Source organism: Choloepus didactylus, chromosome 5 (assembly GCF_015220235.1).
Source record: "Choloepus didactylus isolate mChoDid1 chromosome 5, mChoDid1.pri, whole genome shotgun sequence".
NCBI lineage: Eukaryota > Metazoa > Chordata > Mammalia > Pilosa > Megalonychidae > Choloepus > Choloepus didactylus.
The window spans coordinates 139,666,923-139,693,424 of record NC_051311.1 but is presented as its reverse complement, the minus strand read 5'-3'; the positions used below and the strand labels follow the sequence as shown (position 1 = coordinate 139,693,424).

Here is a 26,502-nt window from a genome sequence, read left to right as displayed (position 1 = left end):
GTAACAGTCTCTGCACCGCTCAGTCTCAGGTGGAGAATCCATGCCACATGTGTCATTCATGGCCCTTGAACTGTGGAGCAGGCATTGTCCTGTCCCCATGCCCTGGCAGGGAGACTAGGTGGGATGAAGGAGTATCTTTTACCCATGCCCCTGACAAGAGGGGATGGAGGGTGAAATCAGAATTGTGTCTGTGGAGGGTTCCACTGCAGAACCTGTGCCCATAGGGTTATCAAAGTCAGAATGAGAGGGCGAGAGCAAGCACTGGGAGTCTCAGCATGAAATGCAAGCACTGTAATATTAGGGTAAGCAAAGGCAAGAAGAATCAGGCAGAAGAGAGCAAAAGAGAAGTGACAGCTTCCAACTATGGGGCCAAGGCCCTGGCTAGGTGTTCACAGACTCCTAGCACATCCTTGCCTGGGTGGGCTGGGGCCCTGCAAAGGCCCTGGGAACAGGGTTTTGCCTGGAATGTGAATATGAGGCAGTGTGACAATGGGGTCACCAGGGCTATCAGGGGGCCTGTGGAAAGGAGAAAGGAGGTCCAGGTAATGAGAGGTGCTCTTGGCTGCTTTGCTCAGTACTTCTCAAGATAAGATGAGTGCTTGCTTTTGCTCTCTTCTTTGGAGAAGATGACATTGAGCAACAGAAAAGCCTACTTAATTCTACTTAATTCAGTCTTCTAATGGGCTTATTATTTCATCACTCTCCTAAGGTCTTAGGGTTCAGCTTTGCAAATCATTGCCTTGTAACTCGGTCTTCCTAAATAAGCTGAAATTGAGAACTGTCAAAAGAATTAAAATATAATTATCTGACTATGAAAATAAACCTATAGTGTGAAGTTGCATCATCTTTTCTTCTCCCTGGGGACACAGAAATGTCCCTTCAGGAAGCATCAAATTGGGTGAATTTTAATCGCTGTTTCTTCTCGAGCTGCCAAGAACTGACCCATACCACCATCTTAGCAGGCTCCCTTGCCCCCATTGCTTGCGTTCCTGGCACCAAAATTACAACTGTGAATGAACAGATGAATAATTGGATGTTTCCTGAGAATATATTAGGTGCCAGCATCTTTCTTGTCAGCCTGAGAGGGAGATTTTACGGTTTCCACTTCACAGATGAGAAAATCAAGCTTTGGAAAGGTTACATTACTTAAGATCATGCTGCCAGTGAATAGCAGAACCAGAAGTACAGACTAAGTCCCTTCATCTCTAAATCCAACATTTCTCTGCCACAGTGCAATATCTTACTTGGTCCTGGGCACTAACATTATATATTTTTGTGTTCATTACCTCATAAAATCCACTCTTACAGCAACCCAATAATGTAGGTACTTATTTTATAGGTGACATGAAACTGAAGTTCAAGTCTATTATACAGCCTGCCTAAGGTCACACAGTACACAGAGAGCAGTATCTATGCCCTCTTTAAAGGGTGTATTAATTGGAAGGGGTGGGGGGAGATGGATGTCTCACTGCAGAAGGAGTGCATGCATATATGTATGTGTGTGTATGTGTGTTGTGGAACCAGGATTAATCGTGTCCTAACCATTCACCCATTCCTAATGAGGTCTCTAAATAAATTATATGCCCTGAGGGCGCTGACTGGTAATTGAACACTTTTTATTACTAGCCAGAGTACCTGGTGTAGAATAATAGAGATCAAGGTGGACGAGGCAGTGATTTTCTCTTGCCCAGCCTAGAGGTAGGAGGAAGGACAAGCCATAGAAGGAATCTCACTGAGGGCAAGTTCAGAGCTGGCCAGCTACGTGGGAGACAGTCAGAAATGAGACAGTGTTGGCCAAGCTTCCTTTCAACATGGAGAAGCCCCTGGGTTCCTGACTCTTTTGTCTGTGTGGAAGGGGCAATCCAAAGACAGAAAACATCCCCGTGATTTTTTAACCTAATTTGTGAAAGACATCTTCGTAAAGTGCTGCTGATCTTTTTCGTTTTTATATTTAACCCACTTAACATATTCAGACACGTTGGCGTGCTTCGTAACTCAGCCTTGTCCCTGTCTTTGTTTGCTTTGGTAATCATGTGTGCTGTGAGATGACTGAGGTGCACTTCTGGTTTCCTGACTTCAGGCTTGGTTTAGAAAGAGGGACAACAGCTAAAGAAGCCTTAGATGTCATCGTCTCCTTGTTGGAAGAGCATGGACAGGGTGGAAATTATTATGAAGATGCAAACTCCTGCCACAGCTTCCAAAGTGCATATCTGATTGTGGATTGTGAAGAAGCCTGGGTGCTTGAGACCACAGGGAAGTACTGGGCAGCGGAGAAAATCACAGGTGAGTGGTGTGGACGGTGAAGGGTTATGAGGACAGGGAAAGGCTGAGGTGGACATTGCCTGGATTTAAAGAGTCAGACCTGGGGGAATCCTGCTGCTGTGCAGAACATCTCAAAGCTAGATCTTCATAATTACGTCTACCTCTCATTTCAGGGCTTCTGCTTCCCAAATAAGAATCTGGAGTCTCTTGAACCTGGAGTCAAGAGATGTTGACACTTGGGAAGCACAATCAACATTTTGTATTTTCTGTTTGCTTTCTGGGCAGGGCTCATTTTTAACCATCAGCAGTTCCATGACCGAAGTTGTTGCTCTATTAATTGGGCCTGGGAATGGTGATGCTCCGTTCATAATAGGCCCATGAATACCTCAGCAGGGAGCTCCTTCTTGTTGCCCCCAACCTTGCAGCTCTTTTTGCTTGGGATGTTCCTCTAAAATAGGAATTTGGATCCGTGTAGGAACCACTGCTGCCACTCAGGGCCAAAAGGCCATTTCCCTGTGAGACGATGTTCCTAGAAGAGCAGAGAACTAGGTGATCCACCCAGAAGAATCTAGAACCCATAAAATTTCCACTCTGTAACCTCTGCAGCGACTGGCTTCTAAGACAGTTCCAGGGAAGGAAATGTTGGGGCAGGGGGGAGGCGGGTGGTCTTTTATCATTACCTCAGCACCCTCATATTCTGGCCTGGGTGGCATCCCAGAATGGGTTAAAAGGCTTCCAAGAGGACCGAGTAGTTCTTAAGGAGACTTGGCCACGGAAGCCCTTCCTAAGTTCTTTAGGGCTGGATGACAAATACATGGCATGGGTGCTGCCCCTCCTGAGTCCTGGCCTACATGGCAAGTCAATCATGGCACTTTTTTTTTTTTTGGTTGGACTTATACTTTGCCTCTGAATTTTTCTCGGCTGAATTTACCAGGAAGTCTTTTCCAGTTCACCAGAAATGATGTTAGGGATGAAACCTGTTTGCCATTCCTTCCTCAGGGGTGACTGGACCAACACTGACCTGAGTTAGAGCAGAAGATGTACTGTATTAGTTGTGAATCAAGTCTGTTGTTTCCTGTGGCCAAAGTCCAGCCAGTGATCAGGTCTGTTGAGACCAGTGGGCACATCGTACCTGGTACAAGCTGCCCGGAGGGGGCAGCAAACTCTGCTTTTCATTTCCTGGCCAAGCTGTGCAAAGGCTGTGCCTGCCAGCAGGAGGGGGCGGCTTCTGCTTCTCACAAGGGGACAGAATGGGCTAGTGGTGGCCCAATAGACAATCTCAAAGTTTCTGCAATCCACGTTCACCTCTGCATATACCCGCAAGGGCACGTGCTTGCTTGTCCACTTCTTAGAGAACTTATAAAACAAACACTCCAGTGTGGCCTCCAGGTCTCCAAGCCTCCTGCAATGCAGAACTTAAAACTTTTATAGAACACCTTCCTAAATGAAGTCTTACCATTAAATGGTTCCATCAACAGGGCTAAGGGCTTTATGATTAAAAGCAGTTGTACTGCTTTTAAGTAGAACTTTTTGATTTGTAACTGCATTTCAAATGCTGAGCTTCCCTTCAAAACATAGCTTAAAAAACCCCATCTCCTCAAAACCATTGTGTGTTTCTCTAAATATTTAAATAAAAAGAAAACAGTCACTCCTTGGATTCACTGATTTCAAGTCTTCTGATCCCAGCAGCAGGGTGATTGGACTAGGAATAACGAAACCTGTTCCCCAAATGCTAAAATAGTTGAAAGCAAATGTTGATTAAAAATCAGTCCTTTAGGAAAAAAAACAACAACCTGTTAAGTTGTTCATAAGATACTTTTTTAATAGCTTAGTATGAATAATGTCAAAATCACTTGGTAACAGCTGGCTACAACTGTTTAAAAAATGTTTTTAGTAATGTCACTCTTAGGGTGCTCTCTGAAAGGATGAATAGCAAAGGACAAATGCCCATCAGCCAGAAATGCTTATTTTGGAAGTGTAAGTCAGTGAAGTGAAACATACCAGAAGAACTCAGTCCAACACGATCCCTGGTTTTCAGGCAGTCAAGGCTTCATTGCAATTTGTTATTTTCACTCTCTCTCCACCTTTTCCTTCAAGAATTTGGAAGATTCAACATGCTTGCTGGAAACAGCAAATATGAATGGCCCTTTGAGTACAACTGATAACTTTTTAGTTTTAGAAGTCTGAGTCCTCCTCTGTGTATTTTCAGTTCAGTCTTTGGAGAAGGCACAGCAAGCCTGCCAGCTGGTGGAACAATCTTTGGCCTCCCCTTATTCATCAAGGTGGAGTGTACTCACAATGCAGGCATTTTTGAGTCTCGATTTACTTAGCCACACATATTTTTTATAAGGAAAAATGAATTCCCATAGATTTCACACACATACACATACACACATTTGAGGGTGCATTCCATTATTTTAAAGTGATTGTAAGGAAAGATGAAAAAAGCTAAATGAAGAAGTGTCATATTTATACTTTTTAAAACGGTATATATTTGGGCATGGGGAATGGAGGAGATGGTGGAAAATGTTTCTCCATGTGAAACAGAAACAAATTGGGTAGGAGGAATCTCTGTAGGTTCAACACTCACATCTTAGTAGCACAGTGCCTCTTTCAAAGAATCTTTCACTTTGCTTATGAAGTAATAAAATGCTTAGGTTTATTTAGCCAGAATGGAGGGCCTCACATGCTTCCTTTCAATAGAGAATTTAAGATCGGTAAAGTGATTGTTGCTCATTTAAAACACATAATGTCTGGTCAAGACTTTTAGACCTTCTGGGAGTTCTAAAAAGAAGACCGAGGATTGTCTGCTTCTTTCTTCAAAAACCGAATCCATTCTCTGGGTGGTTCAAGTCAGAGTTGAAGAGGAGGGTTTCCCTGTAAATTTCCATTTCTAGATTAATTCTTTGTAAGTGTATTTTTGACTAATTGGGCTTTGCTGTCTCTACAGAGGGAGTGAAATGTGTTTGCAACCAGCTTTCACTTACCACTAAGATTGACACGGAGCATCCTGAACTCAGAAGTTATGCTCAGAACCAAGGTTGGTGGACAGGAGAGGATGAGTTCAATTTTTCTGAAGTTTTTTCTCCAGCTGATGACCATCTAGACTGCTGTGCTGTCAAAGACAGCTTAGAAAAGCAAGAAGGTAAGTTAGTATATCCCTTCCAAATCTCCCTGTCGTTGCCTGAGACTTTTGGCTATTTCAGAGAACTTGTCTGAACTTAGGAGGGTGACTGAAGCCGAGGGGTAAAGAATAGACCTTATATACCAAACTTGTGCTAAAAGTCACACCAGTCAAGAAAGCAACTTGTATTTATTTTTTCACAAGGCTTCTCTTCCAGGGACCATCCCTGCTCCTGAGGACCAAAATAATGTGGTTTAAAGAAAATGGAAGTTTATTCCTCTCCTAGGTTATAGTCCGGATGTAGATGCTCATGATAGGGTTGGTGGGTTACTCTACCTGAATACGTGGCTCCCTTTTGTGGTCCACTTGTTATCCTCTCCAAGCCAGCAGGAAGGGAGAAAAGTGGAGGACATGACACGCATGCCTTTTCACAATGTGATGAGGAGGTTGTTCATGCCATTTCTGCTCATAGCCCATTGGTCAGAATTGATCACATGCCGCAGGGGAAGCTGGGAAATACAGTCTTAGTTTTGCAGTTATCTTTCCAGCTATAATTTCAGGGGTTCTACTACCAAAAAGAGAAAGGAGCAAATGGCTTTTGGTTAGCAGCCTGCCACAGTTTTATCTCCCTTTCCCCTCTCTTTTTGTTTCTTTTCACAGAAAGCATCACTGTGGAAACTATGATTAACATCTTACGGGACAAAGCCAGTGGAGTCTGTATAGACACTGAGTCTTTCCTCACCACAGCCAGTGTCGTGTCTGTCCTGCCTCAGAATAGAAGCCTGCCGTGCATTCACTACTTCACCGGGACCCCAGATCCTTCCAGGTTTGTCTGAGACTCAGTCCTAGGCAGGAAGTGCGAGCTTCCCTGAAAGCTCATTCCACAAGCACACGTGAAGTTCCTGCCTCATGCCGTCCTCCCAGGCAGAGAGTCCCATTCTTCCCTTTGCCCCAACGTGGGCAATGGAGCATGAAGAGCTTTGGCTGAGTGGAGTTCTTGGCTTTAGTCACATAGTCTTCACAATCACAGATCAAATTGTTTTAAATTCAACAAATATTTATGGAGTATGTATCATGGGCCAGGATGAAAAGATGAACAAGACACAGTGAGGCAGAGAGATCCAGGAATGCACAAGATGTACCAAAACAACCGGTTCCTGTGAGTTAAAGGACAAAATGACCCAGAGACAACATAGATGGAAGCAATTTTAAGGGTACTGGCCACTTCTTGAAGACATTGTGTTTTAGGGGGTTGCTTTCTGTCCACGTGCTTTGGCAAAGAGGTGGTATCACACAGTGGTGGGAAACAGAGCCTCTGCAACAAACTACTAGAATTTCAAATCCCACCTCTGTCAGTTAATGGCTGGATAAATTCACTAAACTCTTTAAGATTCAGATTCTTTTTCTGTACAATGGGGCGAATTTTAGCCTACATCTTTAGTATACTTATCTGGAGGATTAAATAATAACCCAACAAATACAGAGAAGGTTTAGCTGTCATTTATTGAGACTATTTCTGATCTCCCAGGCGGGCAGTAGTCACTCTCCCTAGAAACGTTCAAATATACCACAAATCACATCATCAGTAGCTTAGACACAACTGTCCAGTGGAAATTCTCAATCTGCTCATTATCAGAATCACTTGGGGGAGTTTTTGAAAAATACAGATGCCTTAACCCAAACCTATTGTATTCTAATCTTTGAGGTGGGCCCAGGAATCTGTCAGAGGAGTCAGCTCATCAGCCTGGAAAGCTCTAGAAGACTTTCCATTCCAGTAGGTTCTGTGGTGTTTTTCAAGTGTTCCACAGAATGTTGGTGCTAAACCTTTGAACCTACTACCAGGGAATCTGTAGCTGTTCAATTTTATTCCCTTTGCATCTGAGCAGAAATACTTTTTCTCCTCTCATAGGTTCAAGATGGTGTCTAGCTAGGGACTATGTCTTAGATGACTTTGAAAAAGCCGGGCACCTCTCCTGACGCTTTGGCATTTTTATTTTTTTAAGTACTACCAATATTAATAGATTCTTCCAAGAAGACCTGACTATTAAAATCTTCTTAATTTTCTATTCACTTATTTATTCCTTCAAAAAGCACTGATTGAGCACTTACTGTGTACTGGGTATTGAACTTATTGGGCATGGGGGTCATGCTTTTCTGTTCTCAGGGAGGTCACAGTCTAAGAGTGGAGATTTCCACGTAGCAAATACCTTGGTAAGTGCAGCAAGAGATGTGTGTACAAGATAAGGGGCAGTGTAAAGGATACGATGAAGGGGAAAGTATCACAGATGGAAAAAATCTTGAGCTGGACATTGTGGGAACAGTAAGAGCTCATGAGTTACAAAAAAGCAGGAATCACATGTGGGAAATAGAGAATAGTGTGTGCAAAGTCACAGAGGCATTGACCAGCCTGGCAGAGTTGCAGTCGTGCCTCCCCTTGCTGAGGAGGCTGCAGTTAGGTTTCCCTCTCTCCTCCATGCCCCTACCCCTCCACTAAACCAGCCCTTTGCTGGCCTCTCACAGTGAGCCTCAGCCACTCGACCGAGTTCCGGCCAGTTTCTCAGGATGCTCCTCCAGTTTGACACCGGCTGCTTTTTCTTGTTTTGATCTCCCAGTTCTGAACTCCCGGTTCCATGGCCCCATCACCCACACATTTTCTGTTCTCCAGATCTGTGGCTCATCCTTCCTCTCCGTGGTATCTGGACTTCCCCTCCTTACAGGCTCTGACCTAGCTTGCTGTTCTAACTGCTCATGGCTCAGGAGCCTCTGCTGAGGATTCTCACCTGGCCTACTAGTATATCTAGAGCCTCATTTGTAGAGCCTTGAATGCTCTGCTTAGGTATTTGGAGGCTGTTCTTTAGGAATCAGGAGGCTTTGAAGGTGTGGGTTGAACTAAAGAATGACCACGCCAACCCCATTGTCCGTGATGACCCAGACACCTGCCCTAACCATGCTTAGAATTCAGGGCACTGAGATTCCAGGACACCAATATCCAGGAATTTTGTTCCTAAGCCCAAGTTCATGACCTGTTACAATTATAGAAATGGGTTGGAAATAGCCTTCTGACATAATGGAAAATCTCAAGTAGTTTTAAAAGAAAAGTATTCATGGTTAAATTAATTGAAAAGGCCTTATAGAATATTAAGGTCCCTCCAGAAGACAATCATTTTTATCTTCTATGAGCTGTTTTATGAACAGTTAAATGAGCTGTTTTTCCTATTGTGATTATAGAACAGCCATGGATTATTTGTCCTATTCAACATTTCAGGGTGTCTCTGTAATTGGGCGTGTTCAACATTTTTTTGTATTTTGTCAGAGGAAGCATAATTACCTACTTTCAGGTTTTTAGGTAGTAAAATTAGGTAGATTTTAGCTGGTTTCTGCTAATGACAAAAATCTTAGAGAGATGTTTTCAGGAGATAGTTTCAGAGCAGTGAGCTTACAGAAGATTATGTTCAAAGAGCAGGGTTGTATTATTTCTCGCAGTTAATGTTAGAAACCAAAAGACATGATCTTACTGTTGTTTTGTCTGCTTGGATACTTCTCTGTCATTTGTACATTATATTATTTGCAGGTCTTTTTTTTTTAGATAACTTGCTCTCTTATTCTCGTTTACTCTTCCTCCTTTCCTTCTTCTTTTCTCCCTGCTACTATGTGCCAGGCACTATGTAAGTTTGAGAGATGGAGGGAAATGTGAAAGTCTGAGAGTCTGAGAGATTGAAGAGAAAGCAAAAGTGCTTTAACTTTACTGAGGTGGCAAATTCCATCATATTAATATTCTGTTGAGTCGGCTGGTCCCTTAGTCATCCATATAGTGACACTAATTGGCTTTAGTATACTGGCTCTGACTTTGGAAGTCACTTCCTAGATGGCAGTCAGTACTTGTTAAAGCTTCATAGACAGAAAGAATTGGAGAGAGAAAGAGTAGAGAGTTTGGTCCATTAGCAGTTTGAGACAGTAAAAAATCTAGTCCTGTGATGTGCTGGAGCCTGAGAGAGCCAATTCTGTGCTTCTCTTCCCAACCCTTTGTTCAGTGATGTCACACTGGTAGCTTGAAATGGGCCATGGTGGGAGTATTTACACTATGGAAGTTGGCAAACACCATAAATCAGGGCTTATTTTTTTCAGAGATAGGGTTGTTTAACCAGCGCACCACTGAGAGGCCCCCACATCCAGGAAAACATACAAATATTCAAGATATAGGATGGGTAAATCGAGAGGGGAGAGCAGCTAGATGTTCTAGGACCATAGGTTGTTTGACCTATTTTCAAGGTCAGTAGCTGGGTAATAGAAGGAACATGGTGTTTCTTGTCTCTTTCTGTTTTGTTTTTTTGTTTGTTTGTTTTGTTTTGTTTTGTTTTGTTTCTTTCTCTTCTCCTCTCGATGTACTAAGCTGGAGAAGCTGAGTTGGATTGGCTGTATTATCTGGTTAATTCAAGTGTTAGCAACAGGTGGCATCTTTTTAATTCTGGGGATTGCATTATGAACACTGGCAGAGCCTTACACTGCACACTTCCCATGGGTGCCCTTCACACCACAGTTTGTACAACTGTCAACCCCCAGAGGGACACAGCCTGCACCGATACGCAGAACAGAAGCCCTAGGTGAAATGGTATCGCCTCCATCTCTGAGGTTGTCCCATGCTCCAAAAGTCCCTTTTCCTCTAAAATAGAAACTCCCTTCACTGACTGGCCCTGCGTTCAGCCAGGTATGGCTTTGACTGTATGATTAAAGTAAGTCACAAAAAAGTGGGAGTGACCCATAGACAAATCCAGAGGGACACATGCATTTGGAGAGGAACTGGTTATTACAAGTTCTTTTTAGATTGGCTCAAGGTTTAGTAGATCCATCCCAGCAGCAGACTTTCTCTTGCTCTTGCTGGGCCTAATTCCCCTCAATGGATCTGGCAGAGACTCCAGGTTATGAGATCATCCTGGCTCAATCACTCAGGGAATGGCTGCATCTTCAGTAGGAACAGAGCCATGTTTGGGGACAGACCTGTTGGGTGGCCACTGATATTAAAATGCCAAACCCCAAAGCACAAAATGTACTTTATTTTTTTCCAGTAGCACAATATATATGAAAAACAACAACAACAACAACAAAACAACCAACAGAAGGATATAAGGGTGAGAGATACTGAAGAAAAAAACTGACCTTGGATCATAACATCTGAATTTAGTTGGAGATCTGCTCTTTATTAGGAATGAGACATGGGCCAAGTTGCTTAGCTTCTGTGAGCCTCGGTAATCTCATCTGTAAGATGGGAAAGGAATTTTTGCCTTTTCTTGTTCACTGCTGTATCCCCAGTACCTAGAACACTATCTGGTACTCAGGAAGCACTCAACACGTGTTTATGGAATGAATGAATAGGAGAGGGTACCACGGGACTTGAATGCGAATTCTTTGATCATTATGATACACTATCTAAGGTTAGAGATTTTCATAATAATTTTATTGTCCTCTGAAAGGAGAAAATAAATGATTGAGAAACAGATTCTTTTTGCTAGCTTGGTGTATCCATGACAAGGTTTTAGAAGGAAAAAAAGATAGGATGGATAAGGCAAAGATGCCTCCAGCAGAGCCTGTTTCTTGGCTGCGGCTCTCAGTCGCCAAGGCTAAAAGAAATTCTGCAGACCTTTCAGATGCACCTTGGAAGCCCACGTGGTGTCACACTGGGTGCCTTGGACCTTGTCTCAGCGAGAGCCAAAGGTTACCGGTGTCATGGATTCTTTAGTGTTGTCCGTGGTCTCATTTGTTTGGTTGAACTTCATGAAGACCCCTTTGCAGTAGCTCAGCCAGTTCTAAATCTCCTCCTTAGCCAGCCCCTGGGCCACCCTTCGCCATTGGAAGCGCTTTCTCCTCTGGGGCCTCTCATTTCATATTCATGCCACACACCCCCACGGAGCACTGAGTGATGAGTAAATTCCGGGTTAGGTGGTTTCTCTTATGTTAACTCTGAGAGTCAGCACTGGGGACAGAAGCAGAAGCAACTTTCTGAGTCCTCCCAGCTGTGCCCTGCATCAGAGTCACCCATGGGGCCCTTAGATGGCACTGAATTCAAGTGACAGGTGGGCCGCACCCTGGTTGGGTGGCTTGGGAGGGCAGGGGGCACCCACATGCAGCTTCAGCTGTGTCACTAGCTGGAGATGTGACTTGGGTCAGTCATATCATCTTCTTGGGCCATTAATTGGCAAACATTCATTCAACTACCATTTATGAAGCTACCATCTGAGGTTCAAGTTTGGGAGAATGTCAGAGTATCTCCTCACCTTTTTGGGATTTTTAATGTTATTTTTAAAATCAGGATTGGTGAGAAATCAGAATGTTTGGGAACCATTGAGTTATCCATATTCCCCTTTTCTGGATACATAGATTCAAATGATCAAACCTGAGTTATAGTTTCCATATTTGGGTTTAAGTAAATATTAATATCATTGCAACTTATTATTGGCAATAATTTATATTTAGTTGATCTCTGAAAATCTCCCTTTAACCACCCTGACAGATTTATGCTCCCTATTTTTAGCATTTGAGGATGCTGACTTCCTTATAGGATTTGAAAAAAATCCTTGGAGAGCTTTGGCTGCTTTGGAATGTTATAGGAACCTCATCATATTTATTACTTTTTCTTTTTTTGTTAAAACTGATGGATGGGAGCGATAAACATGTTCCTTTATGACTTAGAAAATTCATCAAACATCCTCGTTGATGTTACTAACCCTTCCCATTTTACTTAGTGTGCAGTGGGTTTGAAGTTACATCCAAGAGAGAGTTCTAATTTTTCACTACACTATTATTTGTTATATTGTATGTACAACGAGACTGTGGTTAGCATGCATTACTGCAGTTGGAGTCACAAATTCACACAGGCCTCATGCCATAGACATGAAATAACAAATAGCTCTAGAAGCTGGAAGGGACCATAGATGTCATTTTAGTCCAAATGTGAGCCCGGAGGGGAGATGACAGATCCCATATTTGGTCAGGGGTGGGGTGGGGAGTCCCAGCTGAGGTCCCTGCCCCCCTGTAACAAGGCAGGCAGATCTTGGGATTGCACTGGGTGCTCCCCAGCTGTCCCCTTCCTGCCAGCCTTTCCCTAGTGGGTTCAGTGTGTCGGAACAGTTCTGAGATGCGTAGTAAGTAAAACACTGAGGTTTTATAAATGAAATGGCAGGTTTCTTGATAAAAGCATCACTCCCGCTCAGGCTTTGGAGTAGTAGAGAAAAGAGGTGCTGGGCACTGTATGGAATAGCATCACACATGTGACCGTCATGCAAGGCATGGAGTGGAATGGAAAACACACAGAGAGCTCCTCTCCCAAGGGTCTCCTCCACAGCCCAGGCACGGCGAGCTCCACTGGAGATTGCATTTCCCTGGGCTCGCCAATTGCTGAGACCGTAACAGCCCCACCATGAAACATAACAGCCCCAGGTGGGAGAAGTGGCTCTGTTTCTTCCCAGCGCAGAATCCTGGAGCTGAGAAAGCGGCTTGGGCTGGTGTTCTCCTGCAGAAGGGCATCTCTGTGCCAGCCGGGAGGCTGCAGGCTAATGTCAGCGGACAGGGGGTGGCCGTGGTGAGGCAGTTGCCTTTCAGAGATCAAAAAGGCCCAGAGGCAGCCAGCTCTGGATGTCTCTGTGCTCAGCTCCCACTCTCTTTTTCTCTCTCTCCATTACCTCTTTCTGTGAGTCCCCAAACTGCAGCCCTTTTGCAGAGTTACCTGAATCACCAATTGGAGAATTCAACTTCACGCAATCAAGCTTGATTTAGATGCTTTTAGATTCTGAGTTAATTCCCTTTCACATTCAGTAGCCATTCACCCAATGCTCTGTAAAAGGAAAAAGGAATGATCTATATTCAAGAGGCTGTAGGAAGTGGTAGTGTGTCTTCCTTCTGGGGAAGGGTAGCTCCCCTGAGTCTTTGGGGGATTTCCTTCTATGATGGCTGGGGAGGGGAGGTTCTAGGTAGGGCTCACAGCAGATTGGGTTGGGAATGGGATTAATCTCCTATTTATTTGTGCATCACCTTATCCTTAATCACTATCATCCATTTCACTAGCTTGGGCTGCAAAGCTCTCACTACTTTTAATATTCCAACTAAGTTAGTGTGAGCCCCAGTTTTGCATATTGTAATCGGCGTCTGCTCACTTGAGCCCTCTTTCCCATGGAAACCTCAGGGAACCAACCTAAGAGGTTACTTCTCATTACTGTTGTCAAGTCGTGCTCTTCAGACCTGAATATGGTATGACTCACCAGGAGACCCTGTCAAAATGCAGATTCTACTTCATCAGGACCAAGGTGCAGGCCTGAGATTCTGCAGGTGAAGCCAGTGCTGCTAGTCCAAGGACCTCAATTTGGGGAGAAGGGTTATTGCTTCCCAACCTATTTCAGATCATGACATATGTGAAAATATTTGCATGGCAAGGCTGTTCTGACTGCCTGAAGCCCCAGCTCTCTCAGGGCTGAGGGAATCGACATCCCAGCTCACTTCTAACAAACTTGAGGCTCCTTGAAATGGTCCAAGGTGCACCAGTTGAGAGGAGAGAAAATATCCAAATCTCATCAGCACACATGGCTGGCGTGGGGCAGCAGCTCATTCCTGCTGTTATTGCAGTGGCTGCCCCATGGTGTGGCTGAAAACAAACCATCCTCGGGGCCCCTCTGCTAGCACCACACCGTGAACTTGAGCCCAGAGGGCCACTCTGGTTCAGCAGTGCTTCCTGTGGGTGCAGAGGGAGGAATAAGTTCCTCTCCCTGGTGTCAGTCAGCAGTGGTCACCCTGCTGGCTGGAATCCCCAGCCATGGTGTTTTAGGTACGTGGCTCTTTTGGTATATGTATGTGCAGGAAGACGTGTGTCCAGGCATGCATGAGCACACACACACACACACAAATATACACACCTGCACACATACAAACATGCAAATACAAATACATACAGCCATTTATGTGCTTAGGCCTATATTGAGTACACCTACTTCCCCCACCCCCTTACAAGCACACACACAAATACACATACATGCACACACACACACACTCAAATACACACATACAAATACCCACACAGCCATTTTCCCTAAGGTACCTCCAACCTGCCAAGAGAGCTAAATCTAAAAGTGTTCTTGAATTAGCCACATTCTATGCCTACAGCTAGCTCACTTCTGTTAGCCAACTCACTAGGCTTCTGTTTCTCTGTGGTGTGTTCCTTCTGGGATCCGTTTTCTTCACTTGTCTTAATATGTCCCCTCCCTGAGTCTTTCAGAGGTATTAAATGGAGGGGGGGGGGGTGGAGCGAGCGAGAGAGAGAGGGGCCTCTGACCCTTCCTTTCCAGGAGGCCACTTCCCAACAAACTATGGTAGAGAAAAAGGCAAACCTCTTCCAGCTCAAATAGATGGCCCATTAGACCCTTTTCTTAGAACACTGGGTCCCCCCAGGGATCTCTAGGTCCCTTACTTTATATAACCAAAAGGGGCTTCTCAAATGTTTTCTTAGAACAAAGAAAGTCTGTTTTGATGTCTCCACCCTGTAAATGGAAGACTTTGAGTCTTGCATGTGGCTGTAGCTTTACTGACATAATACGAAGCTGTACCTCTCTGGGAATGCCTGTCCCCCTGCCCCATCTTCAGTTGGCTCAGGAAATGCTTGCTGAATGGGAGGACCTCTGGGTGTCCCTAAGCCCCACCCTGAGCCTGGCTAAAGTGCCTCTCCTCTCTTTCCAGGTCCATATTCAAGCCTTTCATCTTTGTGGAAGATGTGAAACTTGTCCCCAAAGCACAGTCTCCGTGTTTTGGGGACGATGACCCTGCCAGAAAGGAGCCTCGGTTCCAGGAGAAGCCAGACCGCCGGCACGAGCTGTACAAGGCCCACGAGTGGGCACGCGCTGTCATCGAGAGTGACCAGGTGGGGTTTGGGTGCGGGCCCAGGGGTGGGGTGGGGGCGAGGTCAGTGGGAGAGGAGGCAGGAAAGCAGCCACATGCATCCTCCTCCTCCTCTCCCTGAAATCCAGGCTCCTGAGACCGCTCCTAGAATGCTGGTGTTATTTTCCTACTCAGTCTCTCGAAACCAGACAAAACAAAGCCTTCCCTCTTGGTGTTATTCTAGAACTCAATGGGCTACAACTATCCCTCTTTCATTTACTGTTTCAAAGAGAAATAGAAATGTGGAATTCTAGTAGGGACAGCTGCTTTTCTGCTGTCTAAAATTATTTGCATGCTTTTGGGGGTAAAAAGATGTGCAGTTGGCAACACTTTATTTAAAGAAGCAATTATAACGTTTTAAAAAAGTAATTCTTCAAAATGCAACCCTGTCCAAAGACCTGGTTAATAAAGCTACAAGACATCAGTTCAAACAAACAAACAAACAAAAAAACACCCAATGTATGTCCCCCAGCAGCTCTTAGCCTTGCCCACAGCAGCCATGAGGGATTGGTTTTCATATAAGATCTAAGCCCATACTAACAGGAGTTTTCAGTGAAGGGAGGAAGATGGAATGTGCTCATTAGAGGATCATTTGCTTCCCTCAGCATCTATTTAACAACTTATAATAGGTCCAATTTGTTTTGGAAAACAAAACAAAACAAAAAAACAAAAAACGTCTTTTAAGTAAACTGATGCACACATTTTGGGTGCACTTGGGAGAGCTTATTTTCTTACATTCAGCGTGATGGACTATATAGAAATGATATAAAAAAAGGACATCAGCAGTAAATCCAAATGAATTCGAAAGTGTCTCTGAGAAGGGCTGTCCTGCTTTTCATAGAACTTGTTTTTTTATTTCACAAAAATGACTTTTTTGACATGTAAAAGTCAACAGTTTTTTTTGTTTTTTGTTTTTTATTTTTCGTTTTTGTTTTTTTTTTTTGCATCTGTCCTCCCTGCCAAACATTTCCTTGGCTCCATGCATGTGTTTTCTCCAGAGCTGTCCAAATTCGTTCCTGACACTGCCTATTTTGTAGGTGGATGACAGGAAGCTCAGGGAGATTAAAAAGAGTCACTGGGTGGTGTGTGGTTCTATGGATGTGTGGCAATTAGAAAGCAGAGACAGAACGGGCTGTGTTTTCTGGGCTATTCTATGAAACTCAAACAGTTGAGATGATGAGGTCAGGTAGGTTTAAAATTTAGACATGACTGTTGCTTTGAGTCAAGGCAGCGCTAGGAAGTGGTAGATGGGTGGTGAGACCAGCTTCTCAGTTCTGGGACTAATTGGGTAAATGAAAGTTTTCACTATCATTCACTGTAAATGAATGATTACAACTCAGAAGGAGGATATCTTACGACCTCAGAAAAAGGGTGAATAGGTGAGAGACACAGCATGTGTTAATGCATTGATCCATTTATTCATTCACCAAACATTTACTGAAAATGCTGCCTATATCCTAGGCATAAGATAAGCCGAGCCCCCACTCCCCAGGAGCCAGTGGTCCCATGGGAACACGGCTATGGAGGCAAACTGTTATATGGCGGGAAGAGGAGGGCAATGGCAGCAGTAAAGGCACCACTGTGGGAGCCTGGAGGAGGGGGCTCTAATTAACTCCCCGGGGGCCAGGGATCAGGAAGGACTTTCCAAAGAAGCCCGAGGAGTGGGTGCAAGTTGACCTGGCACCGAGGGAAGGAAAGGCACCCAGAGAGTGGGGTCACCTGTGCGGTGGTGAGAAAGAGTCTCATGGATTGGAGAAATGCAGCTAATTCATTCTGGCTGAAAAGAAGGGGGATGTGGGGGGATGGGGTTCAGGGCAGGAGTGGGGCAAGCGAGAGCCTGGTATTTTGTCACAAAAGGCCTTTTCTGAATGTCACTAATGAGTCTGGGTCTTACTGTAAGGCTGCAGGGAGCTGTTCAAGAATTCTGAGCAGGGCAGTGACATAACCATATTGGCATTCTAGAATGATTCCTGTGGCAGAAGTGTGGGAATCAGGTTGAAGGGAGTGGGCAGGAAGCCAGCAGGACCCCCTGGGAGGCTTTCAGCATCCTCTGCAGTGGCCCCCTCCCCAGCCCCGGGGCCTGTCGTGTTGCTGGGAGGTAAAGCAGCTGTGTCTCTCCTCAGGAACAAGGCCGCGAGCTGAGGAAGACCATGTTGGAGCTGGAGAAGCAAGGCCTGGAAGCCATGGAAGGAATCCTGGCTAGCTCTGACCCTCTGGACCCCGCCGAAGTGGGGGATCTCTTCTATGACTGTGTTGACACGGAGATTAAGTTCTTTAAGTGAAGTAAGCATTCCTGTCTCCCTTCTTATTTGAAACTTCCCACCTTACTAAATTACCAGCAAAACAAACCACTCTCCTGTTTGAGTAAAATGAGAAAGTTAAGACATGGTCTTCTTTTCTGAAGCCAAATTGAACTGTTAGCTTGGGCTCTGCCTTGAATCTCCAAACGTCCCCTTCTTCTGCAATGTATGTCCCCCTCCTTTGCCATGTAACGCGAGTCCCCTTTGCTGTCGTCGGGTTGTGCAGTTGTGGATTTTAAGCTGCTATTACTGTATTTCGGTGACAATGGACACGTTAGCCTTTTCATGAGAGGGCCAGAATTCACCAACCCCGAAAGACAGTCTCCACAGTGCTGAATTTGCAGGAAGAGCAAAAGCTTTGAAAGTCTTGGTTTTCTCTCAGTAACAGATTCTTTCAGGTTGACAAAAGGTGTTTCTTTGTCTGCCCCGGGCTGGTGTGAGTGGATTCCCAGGGGATCCTTACTGGCTTCCCCTAATGAGTACGTGCTCTCTGTGTCTTTTGAGGGACAAAATCAATGAAAAAGAATAAAGGGGCTCCTCTCCAGGCCCCACTTGATCCTGGTTTCTGTGGTCCTGAAGAACTTGTCTTCCATGCCCTGTGCTTGCGTGTGGTGGATGTAGAACTGCCTGCACACACAGGAAAGCCGGAGTCCTGGGCTGGCTGACACCTGCACACTTTAGAGGCAGAGGCAGCCATGCCAGTGACTCCCCCCAGTCACCATGAGGATACCCCAAAGTCACAGCTGCTCTCCCTCCAGAGCAGCAGACACGCCACATGGCTGGGGCCTCCTGTGGAAATGACTCTGGTTCTGCTTATGAACGTCTAGTCTAGGACTAATTAAATGGCCCTGTGGGATACTGTCACCCCACACAGATGCAACTCTCTTAGCTAATGAGGGAAGGAAAAAGAGAAACCCTTGATTATTTAGATTCCAGTTAAAGTAGCTGGCATCAGGGCAGTCACTACATTATCTCGGCAGAGAGGCTTTAATTAAACTGATTTGTTTCCAACGTAGTGTTCACATAAGGGATTTGACTGACCACCAGAGCATAGAAAAGCGGGCAAAGAAGACCAGATGTCTCAGCATTGGGAAGACAGAGGGTAAGAAAGCGACAGGTGGATGCAGAAGCATTTTGCTCCAAGATAACAACCCGACCCCCACCCTTCCTGCCCAGCCAGATACATCCCACAAGCTGTGCAAGAACCACTGACTTTCCTGGGCCCCCTCACCCCCATTGCTCTATACCCTGCTTGGCTGAGTAGCTGCCTCCAGACTGGTGGTTGACCATGGGCAGGGGGTGAGCAGGAGGTGCTTACCTCCATCTACTGAAACCCTCACCCACTCCTGAAATGGACAAGGGCAGAAGGCATGCATAGAAGTATGTGTTAATAGAGCAGCTAATGGGAGAACAGCGGCTGAATATATGTAGACACCTGACCACTGTAGAGGCAGAGGCAGCCATGCCATTTGGGCCTGATTGAGCTTCATCATTCTTGACAGGAATTGGCAAATGGAAATATTGTGAGTATCAGTAGCCTTGGGAGTGACTGAGAGTTAAAAACTCCTTCTCAGCAGCAATGTCCTAGGCTATTAGGAATGTAAGGAACCCAGGTGAGGGTCAGAGGTTTTGTCGGAACAACTCTTTTTCTACTGACTCCCATGAAGAGCCTGGGTATAAGAGGGCCGTGAGCTTTTTGCCCAGTAGTTTTCGTAAATCCCCTGTTGTAAAATCTTTAACTGCAAATGGAGAGAGATGGGAAGAATATTTCAACTGACAAAGCAAATGGCGACCAATCATGGTGGCTTGTGGTGCTGAGAGTTGCGGGCAGAATTGCCTGGGCTTTCACTGTTGCTGGATTTACCATCTCCTCTGTGGCCATTTTGAGTGTCTGTCTATAGCTGCCAAGAGGGGAAGGCTCCAGGATGACTCCAGTACCTCATCCCCTCCCAAGGCTGCCTGCAGAGGGGATGTGAGGCTGCAGTGCAAAGCAGTTATTGAAAGTAAGATGATACAGAAAGCCACCCTAAAATTACACCATGTGGGATCATGACATATGGAAATATGTCATCAGACCTGACATGTCCGAGATGCCTACGGTGATTGATTCGAGGTTTGATCAGAAGAACTCTGGTGAGAATAACTTACACAGAGGCCTGCTTTCATTCCTGCGGGCCACACAGAGGTCACTGATACCCCTGCCAGCCCTACCATCACCCAGCCATGCAGTAGGAAACACAACAGCTACATCTGTTGGAGGCCATATACTTGAGTGAAGCACTGCAGAGAAGGGTCTTAATTGAGATTGTGTTGGCTAACGCTGTGTGTCACCGCTGTCCCTGTCTTATCACCAGAGGGGGTGGCAGTTTCTGCTGGCACCACCTGGAAGAGGTGAAAGTGGGCATGGATTCTCCCATGTGGCACGTAGGTGGTCCATGTACAGTAAAAAACTGAGTAGTGGTAACGGACAGTCTTTGTGCATTGAGATAGGTGGGGAGGGACAAGAAGAGGGTTCAAAACCTGCTGCTGCTGTACTCACTCACAGTGACTTTTCTCTACATATATCGACAGCTCAAAATATATTGTTGGATTTTGAGCAGGCTGTGGTTGGTGGGATGTTTGTTTTTAAATGCATGAACAGACTTTGCTTTTGAAAATGGCTTACCATTCATTGGATGATTTCTTAACCCCGGGGATTGCTTTTCTAAAGGCTATATGGAGAAAATGAATATTCAAGATGAAATAGGAAAACAATGTTTAAAGGTCACAGTGTGTAAATAGCTTCTTAGAATACCATTTCTGTATCTATTAAGGCTTGGGGATGTGGGGGTGTCTGTGCATGCTTTGTGCAGAAAGAAGCCATGGCCACAAAGAAAAGTTCTTCCCCTCCCCACCATAACCACATGTAAGCTAGTTCAATCCTGTCTAGGGAGAGGCTTTACCACGGGTGAAGGCGGCCCTCTCATACATTAAGGAGGGCAGAGGCGCTGGTAAAAGTGAATCAGGAAAGGAGAAGTAGTACTTTTTCATTCTTGAAGGTGATTTGGAACTGTCAATAGACGAAGGATATAATCAAAATTACAGCGATCCTTTGGCCACTGATAGCAAACACAGCGTTACTATTAGGAGTCTTTTTCTTACCAGCTAACACAGCAGGTGTAGCCTCTTAGATCTTAGTTATGAGGTTCTTTTGTCTGAATCATTAGGTATAAAAAATAATGATCCATCAGGCAAATTGCTTTGCTTCCTAACTGATGTCTCTCCACAAAGGTAGAGGTGTTCTACAGCCCTGGCTGGCCCAGCAGGAAGCCAGGTGGGACTGCTGTGTCTGTTATGAAAATGCTAACTGCACCGTGACTAAAGACCCGTCTGCCCTTTGTTGGGGAAGGTCCTCACTGAGTGCTCAGCTTTAGGAAGGAAGCATATGGAGGAGGGAGGGAGGGAGCGCAGACTCAGCAAGCTGGCCCTCCTTGTCTGGAGGGGAAGGAGGATGTCACAGGGCTGCCTGATGCTTCCCCAGAGCTGTGGCATTTCATTCTCCATGGTCCTAAATCCCAGCTCCCTTCCAATACTTTGTGTCAAAATGTGCTTTATCTGATTGACTCCCAAGGTCCCGAAATGTCATATGCAGATTTCTCATGGGAATGAGTATGTACATGTTTGCAATCATGTTGTGAGAATTTAAATGTGTTAGCTGGAAAATGCTATCAGCAGGGAATAAGAAAAGGAAACCTCTCTGTTTCCTGCAGTGGGAAATGACCGTGTAGTCTTAACAGTCTTTTGTACAAATACCTACGAACTAGATAACTTTCCCATCCAGTGCTTGCCCTTGGAATCATCTCTAAATGCATCAAGCATACAATAAAAAAAAAAATGCTGAAAGAATGTCCAGTGGCCTCTTCTGTCCTGAGTTTCATGAATAAAGGTGGATATCCGTCAAAACATATAAAATGTTTGAAAGGGGACATAGTTTTCTGACATCAGAAAACCCAAACAGCTAACACTTTCAATCACTATTAGTTCAGCAGCTTTCCTCCATTTTCTACCATTCTGTGGATAAATTCACTCTTTAAAAATAAACAAAAGCCACACTAGACTCAGAAGTCTGTCAGAATGGCTGGTACCATCCATGCAACATGCCTTTATTCTAAAGGTATAGCAGCTCCAAAAGAGGAGGAAGTGCCACTTAGGAAATAAGGCAGCGCCTTCCACTCCGGGACCCAGAAATGTCAGACCCCTTCCAGGCTCCTGCCTCCACTGTGACAGACAAAATGCAACTGATGTCTCATTTATGAAAACAGGACTCAGTCACCTGTAACAAGTGGCCTGTGTCAAAGTCAGATGAACACCTAGTTTAGATGAAAAGGAACTGCTCTTTTACACTCTGTTCCCAGCCCTTTTTTCATAAACACAGCACACTCCTGCAATGCTCCAAGGTGACAGAGCAGGTTCGTGAAGGATGCCAAAGCTCCCCGGGGCATGGCCTAAGAATTTGGGACTTGCCCCTGGAGCCCACAGCCCTTCCCATTCAGTTGCTCCCCTCACCCCTCTAGGCAGCACCTCTGGCACACAATTTCTCGAGGGGTGCCTAAAATGATAGCTGCCTCGCCACCTTCCACAGTCAAAGGCTTTGCAGTTCATCATCTGCTTTGTAAATTATCTTGGCCCTTCCTTTCCTTCCCCACTCAAACTGGCCCTTCTGGACATAAAGGGGCTTATCTGCACCTCCACCCATCAGCAAACAAGTAAAGCAATTCAGCCCCTGAACTAATTCTGATGCAAAGTGTGCAGTAGCTAGATTTGAAAGTAATGACTAGATGAGATTCATTTCAGGAACATCTATGAATTTTAATGGCTGCTCTCCAAGAGCAGAGCCGGTGGAGTGTGGCTGAGCAGCTCACCAGACCTCTAAGTGGAATGCCTGGGGAGCAGCCGGCGGAGCCCGCTGGTAGCTGAGGGTTGACAAGCACACAGGTTGATCCCCAGAGCGTGGGGCAGGCTGATGCCTGGGCTGATCGTGCCCCAGGGGTTCAGGGCTTTCCATGTGTCAGGTAAATATTTATGTTCCTGTTTTACAGATGAGGAAACTGAGGCACGGGCTGGTTAAGTTATTTATGTCCCCATATTTGTATTAGGCAAAACTAAGATTCAGGTTTTTCCAAGCCTTAGTCCTCAGCCAGCTTACCTAGCAGATGGACATCTCGCCTGGACCATGTTCCAAAATTATACTGAAAACAGCATAATGGAATTGAGATGATGCCGCATCATACAGGAGGCTTTTCTGATGTGTTTGCTGGAAGGGGGAGGTGGATTAAGTGCACTCTAAGTTGAAAGTTGTTCCATTTTAACACATATTAGAGGAATTCAGAAACAATACTCTGCCCATTCTATATTAATAAAACAGAATAAATACAGTATTATCTACTTTAATACATTTGAGAAAGCTGTCTTTTTAATTTGGTTGGCTTTTCCAAATACCTAGAGGTTTAGTTAATGATGAAAATCAATAAAATATTATGTTGTTTAGTCAGAAATGTCAGCTTGGAAAAGAAAGACCCCATTTCTAAAACATTATATTAGAGCAAGCACTGGGTGCTGTTTACATACCCATTTTACCTTGTCATCCTTAGACGGCCTTCTAATCCTTAAAAACATTTGCAGTGTTTTTAACAATGAAACAGACAAAAGTATTTCCACTTATTAAAGTTTATTAGGTACAAAGAAATCTGAAGAGATAAACATCAATAAATATAAAATACACTGGGGGAATCACAGACTAGAGCGTCAGCGAGAATGTGGGGACATCAGGGTTGCTGTGACTGGGGTGTCTCTACCCAGGAGATGATGGTCAAGGGGCTGAACAGCAGTTCTGTCAGAAGGAGCTTAGTGGACCGGCCGTAAGCTCCAGGGCCGTGGTTCGGTCTTGAGAAGATGTGACGTCAGGTTCCTGAGATGTCTGACTAATTGTGACTTTTGGTTTCTGCTTTTTCCTTCCCTCTGTCCTTGAACAGCTTTATTTTTAACTTCCATCCCAGCAGTGCAGAACACACATGTATAAACACCTCATCAGAGCAGGCGTCCGCTTTGGAGGTGGAATTGTCTTTGTCTAGGGCTTTCTTAATCATGATAATTAAAGTTTTTATAATTAGTTTATACAACTGGGAGGGAGGTAGAGTGGATACTTTTAAAATAAAGAAATTCGACGTTTTGAACACCTTCCAGAACCAGTAAAACAAATCAGCTATGCCCAGAGCTGATGACCTACAAAAGCTTTTTTCCATTGATTTAGCTGTTATAATTTAGGATGATTTATTCTCTAGAGAAGGGAACTTAACCCTGCTCAATTGTCTCTACCTGGAATAAGAATGCAGGAAAGCATTAATGAGAATGTAGGAAATCTTTACTCCAGGCAACAGCTGGCTGTGTGCAGGCACAGGCTTGCCAAAACTCTTAATGTCCATTTTTTTTTTTTTTTTTGGGGGGGGGGGTGGTGGTGGCTTGGTCTGGGCATGATATCTTTAAGGTGTGAGTTGTTCCAATGCCAACTGATTTTTCACTGCTCCTCCCTCCCCTTTTCTCCCCAATTTCCTTTAAACTGCAGCTATTTTAAGCACTGCCGGGATCAGTCTGTTTCATTCTATTTCCTTTCCTTCCTGTATCACAGCTGTCCTCTCCAAGGATGGGGAGCATTTGGGGTCAGGTGGTAAGCAAGCTCGAAACAAAGGGTGTGAGAGCAGTGCCAGCTGCTCCTGCCCCTTTCCATGTTCTGGGGTGGGCTGAACTCCATACCTCTCTCCCCACAGAGAGCCCCTGCCACAGGGAACGAGACACTGTCAGACCAATGATGGTTCTCTTAGCTTAGAAAGGAGCTGGGTTTTGCCTGGTGGGTGCTTCCAAGTTTTCTAAAGGTTGGGTTGGGGCACCAGATATTTGAAGCAGATATTTCAGGGTACATTTTTGTCTCTACTTTTTCACATAATATTTTCCATGGAAATCCTGCCCTTGAAAGAACAACAAAAAGACCTCTGAGATAGAATGGGTAGTTTACCATAATAACAAGTTGCTTATGTTTCTAACTTGCAGGGAAAAATACTGAAATGTCACAAAGCTTGTCTCACCCTGGCGACCAGGCTGGGCTGGGAGCTTGGAAGGGACAGGAGGGAAGTCACTGAGCCTTGGGCACAAGGGGTGCTGTAAACAGTAAGAGCATTGGCTACTTGTAGGATTATTCAGTTACAAAAGGGGCCCTGTGGTCAGCATGGGTGGGACCAAGTCCACTCTTGCCTGTATTTTATGTTACATTTACATTAGGCAGCAAAAAAATCATCCCTGTACTGCAAAACAGAAGCGAGACATGGCATCTCGTTCACTGGAGGCTGTGTGGCATTGTCTGGGAAGGGGACATGCTAGTTTCTCTGAGCTCATCATTTATAAGGCATTATTTGGTTTGAGTTTGCAGTTGGTGCAATGAGAATATAAAATCATGCCAATAAGAAGCTGTTGTGGATACTATGACTTTGGAATTACCCAAAAACTAAAGACTCTTCTAAAAATGCCTCAGAATCTAGCAAGGGCCAGCCCGCACATGTATTTACAGTCATGGACTGGACACCATGGGGGAATGAACAGGGTTCTATCTGTACTGACAGACGAACGCCAGGATGCATTTGGAAAAATGGAGAAAAGGTTTTTTTTTTTTTTTGTTACTCAAATAAAAGTTGACTATAATACTGATTTAAAGCCTATGCAAACCACCTATTTACAATAAATAAATGCTCTATTCAGAGCCTGTATGTCAACTGAATTACATCTTGAGTATGGTGGGGTCTAATGTGATCTCCTGGGGATGTGCAGCCTGTGACAGGGAACCCCAGGTGGCTCACGGGAGCTTCGCTTCATCTGCCTTCTTACCGGAGCGTCTTTAGAGGTAACTGTGGAAACACAACACAGCATGACCTGGGTAAAAGTCCTCGCACACAGAAGACAGCCTCGGGGCTGGGCCCTGCAGCTTTCGCTCATCAATGCAAGGCTGCAAGGGCCAGGGAGATGGGTGCACCCTATGCATGAAGCTGACTTTACCCAAGGGGTTGATGTGGGTTGAACTGTGTCATCCCCCAAAATATGTTCAAGTCCTAACTCCTGGCCCTGAAAACTTGACCCTACTTAGAAATAGGATCTTTGAAGATGTGATCAGTTAAGATGAGGTCAAAGTTGATTAGGGTGGGTCTTATCCAATATGACTGGTCTCCTTATAGGAAGGAGATAATTGGACACATTTATACAAGGCACAGGGAAGAAGCCCTTGTGAAGATGGAGGCAGTGGATCTACAACCCAGGAATGCCAAGGATTGTTGGTCACCACCAGAAGCTAGGAGGGAGGCATGAACAGATTCTTCCCTAGAGACATCAAAGGGGGCATGGCCCTGCCAAAATCTTGGTTTTGGACTTCTAGCCTCCAGAACTGTGAGAAAATACATTTTTGTTGTTTTAAGCCACCTGGTTATGGCAGCCATAGGAAACCAATACAGGAATTATGGATGGGAAAGGGATGAAACAAGGCATCCATTTGATGGCATGTGGGGACCCAATGCCATCTTGGCAACAATTGTAGGACAAAGCAGCTGCAGACTCTCTTGACAGGAAGCTCAGGAAAAGCCAAGGGCTTGGCAGAGATCCCACGACATGGCAATGGAAAAGAGAGAAAGGAACCCAGGCCTTCAGATTTCCAGCTCAGGGCTCCACCCATGCACTGAACATCCCCTGGGATGCCCTGTACCCATCCAAGAAGAAAGCTTGCTATGACTGGGTCTCAGTGATTTCTCTGGGTGATTGCTTTCTGTCTCTCTGAAGTGGAAATGAATTAAGATGGTATCCAGCTGGACAAAAAGTAGATCTTCTTGACTG

At 44.9% G+C, this 26,502-nt stretch overlaps 2 protein-coding genes across 5 annotated transcripts in view; one reads left to right on the top strand and one right to left on the bottom strand.

The window, feature by feature from the left end:
• SCRN1 (secernin 1) overlaps window positions 1–21,496 on the top strand; it is a 68,367-nt gene extending 46,871 nt beyond the window's left edge. For 3 of the 4 annotated variants that reach the window (XM_037836974.1, XM_037836975.1, XM_037836972.1), the window contains exons 4-8: window positions 2,081–2,283; window positions 5,213–5,407; window positions 6,047–6,212; window positions 15,101–15,281; window positions 17,422–21,496. In XM_037836974.1, the coding sequence (XP_037692902.1) occupies window positions 2,081–2,283; window positions 5,213–5,407; window positions 6,047–6,212; window positions 15,101–15,281; window positions 17,422–17,580 (904 nt within the window). In that variant the 3' untranslated portion in view covers window positions 17,581–21,496. The remainder of the gene's footprint in view (window positions 1–2,080; window positions 2,284–5,212; window positions 5,408–6,046; window positions 6,213–15,100; window positions 15,282–17,421) is intronic. The other variant, XM_037836973.1, reaches the window with a different exon arrangement.
• Window positions 21,497–23,288: 1,792 nt separating this feature from the next.
• Window positions 23,289–26,502, bottom strand: part of WIPF3 (WAS/WASL interacting protein family member 3) — a 62,487-nt gene continuing 59,273 nt past the window's right edge. Inside the window, exon 9 of the mRNA XM_037837801.1 lies at window positions 23,289–25,529. Within this exon, the coding sequence (XP_037693729.1) occupies window positions 25,506–25,529 (24 nt within the window). The 3' untranslated portion in view covers window positions 23,289–25,505. The remainder of the gene's footprint in view (window positions 25,530–26,502) is intronic.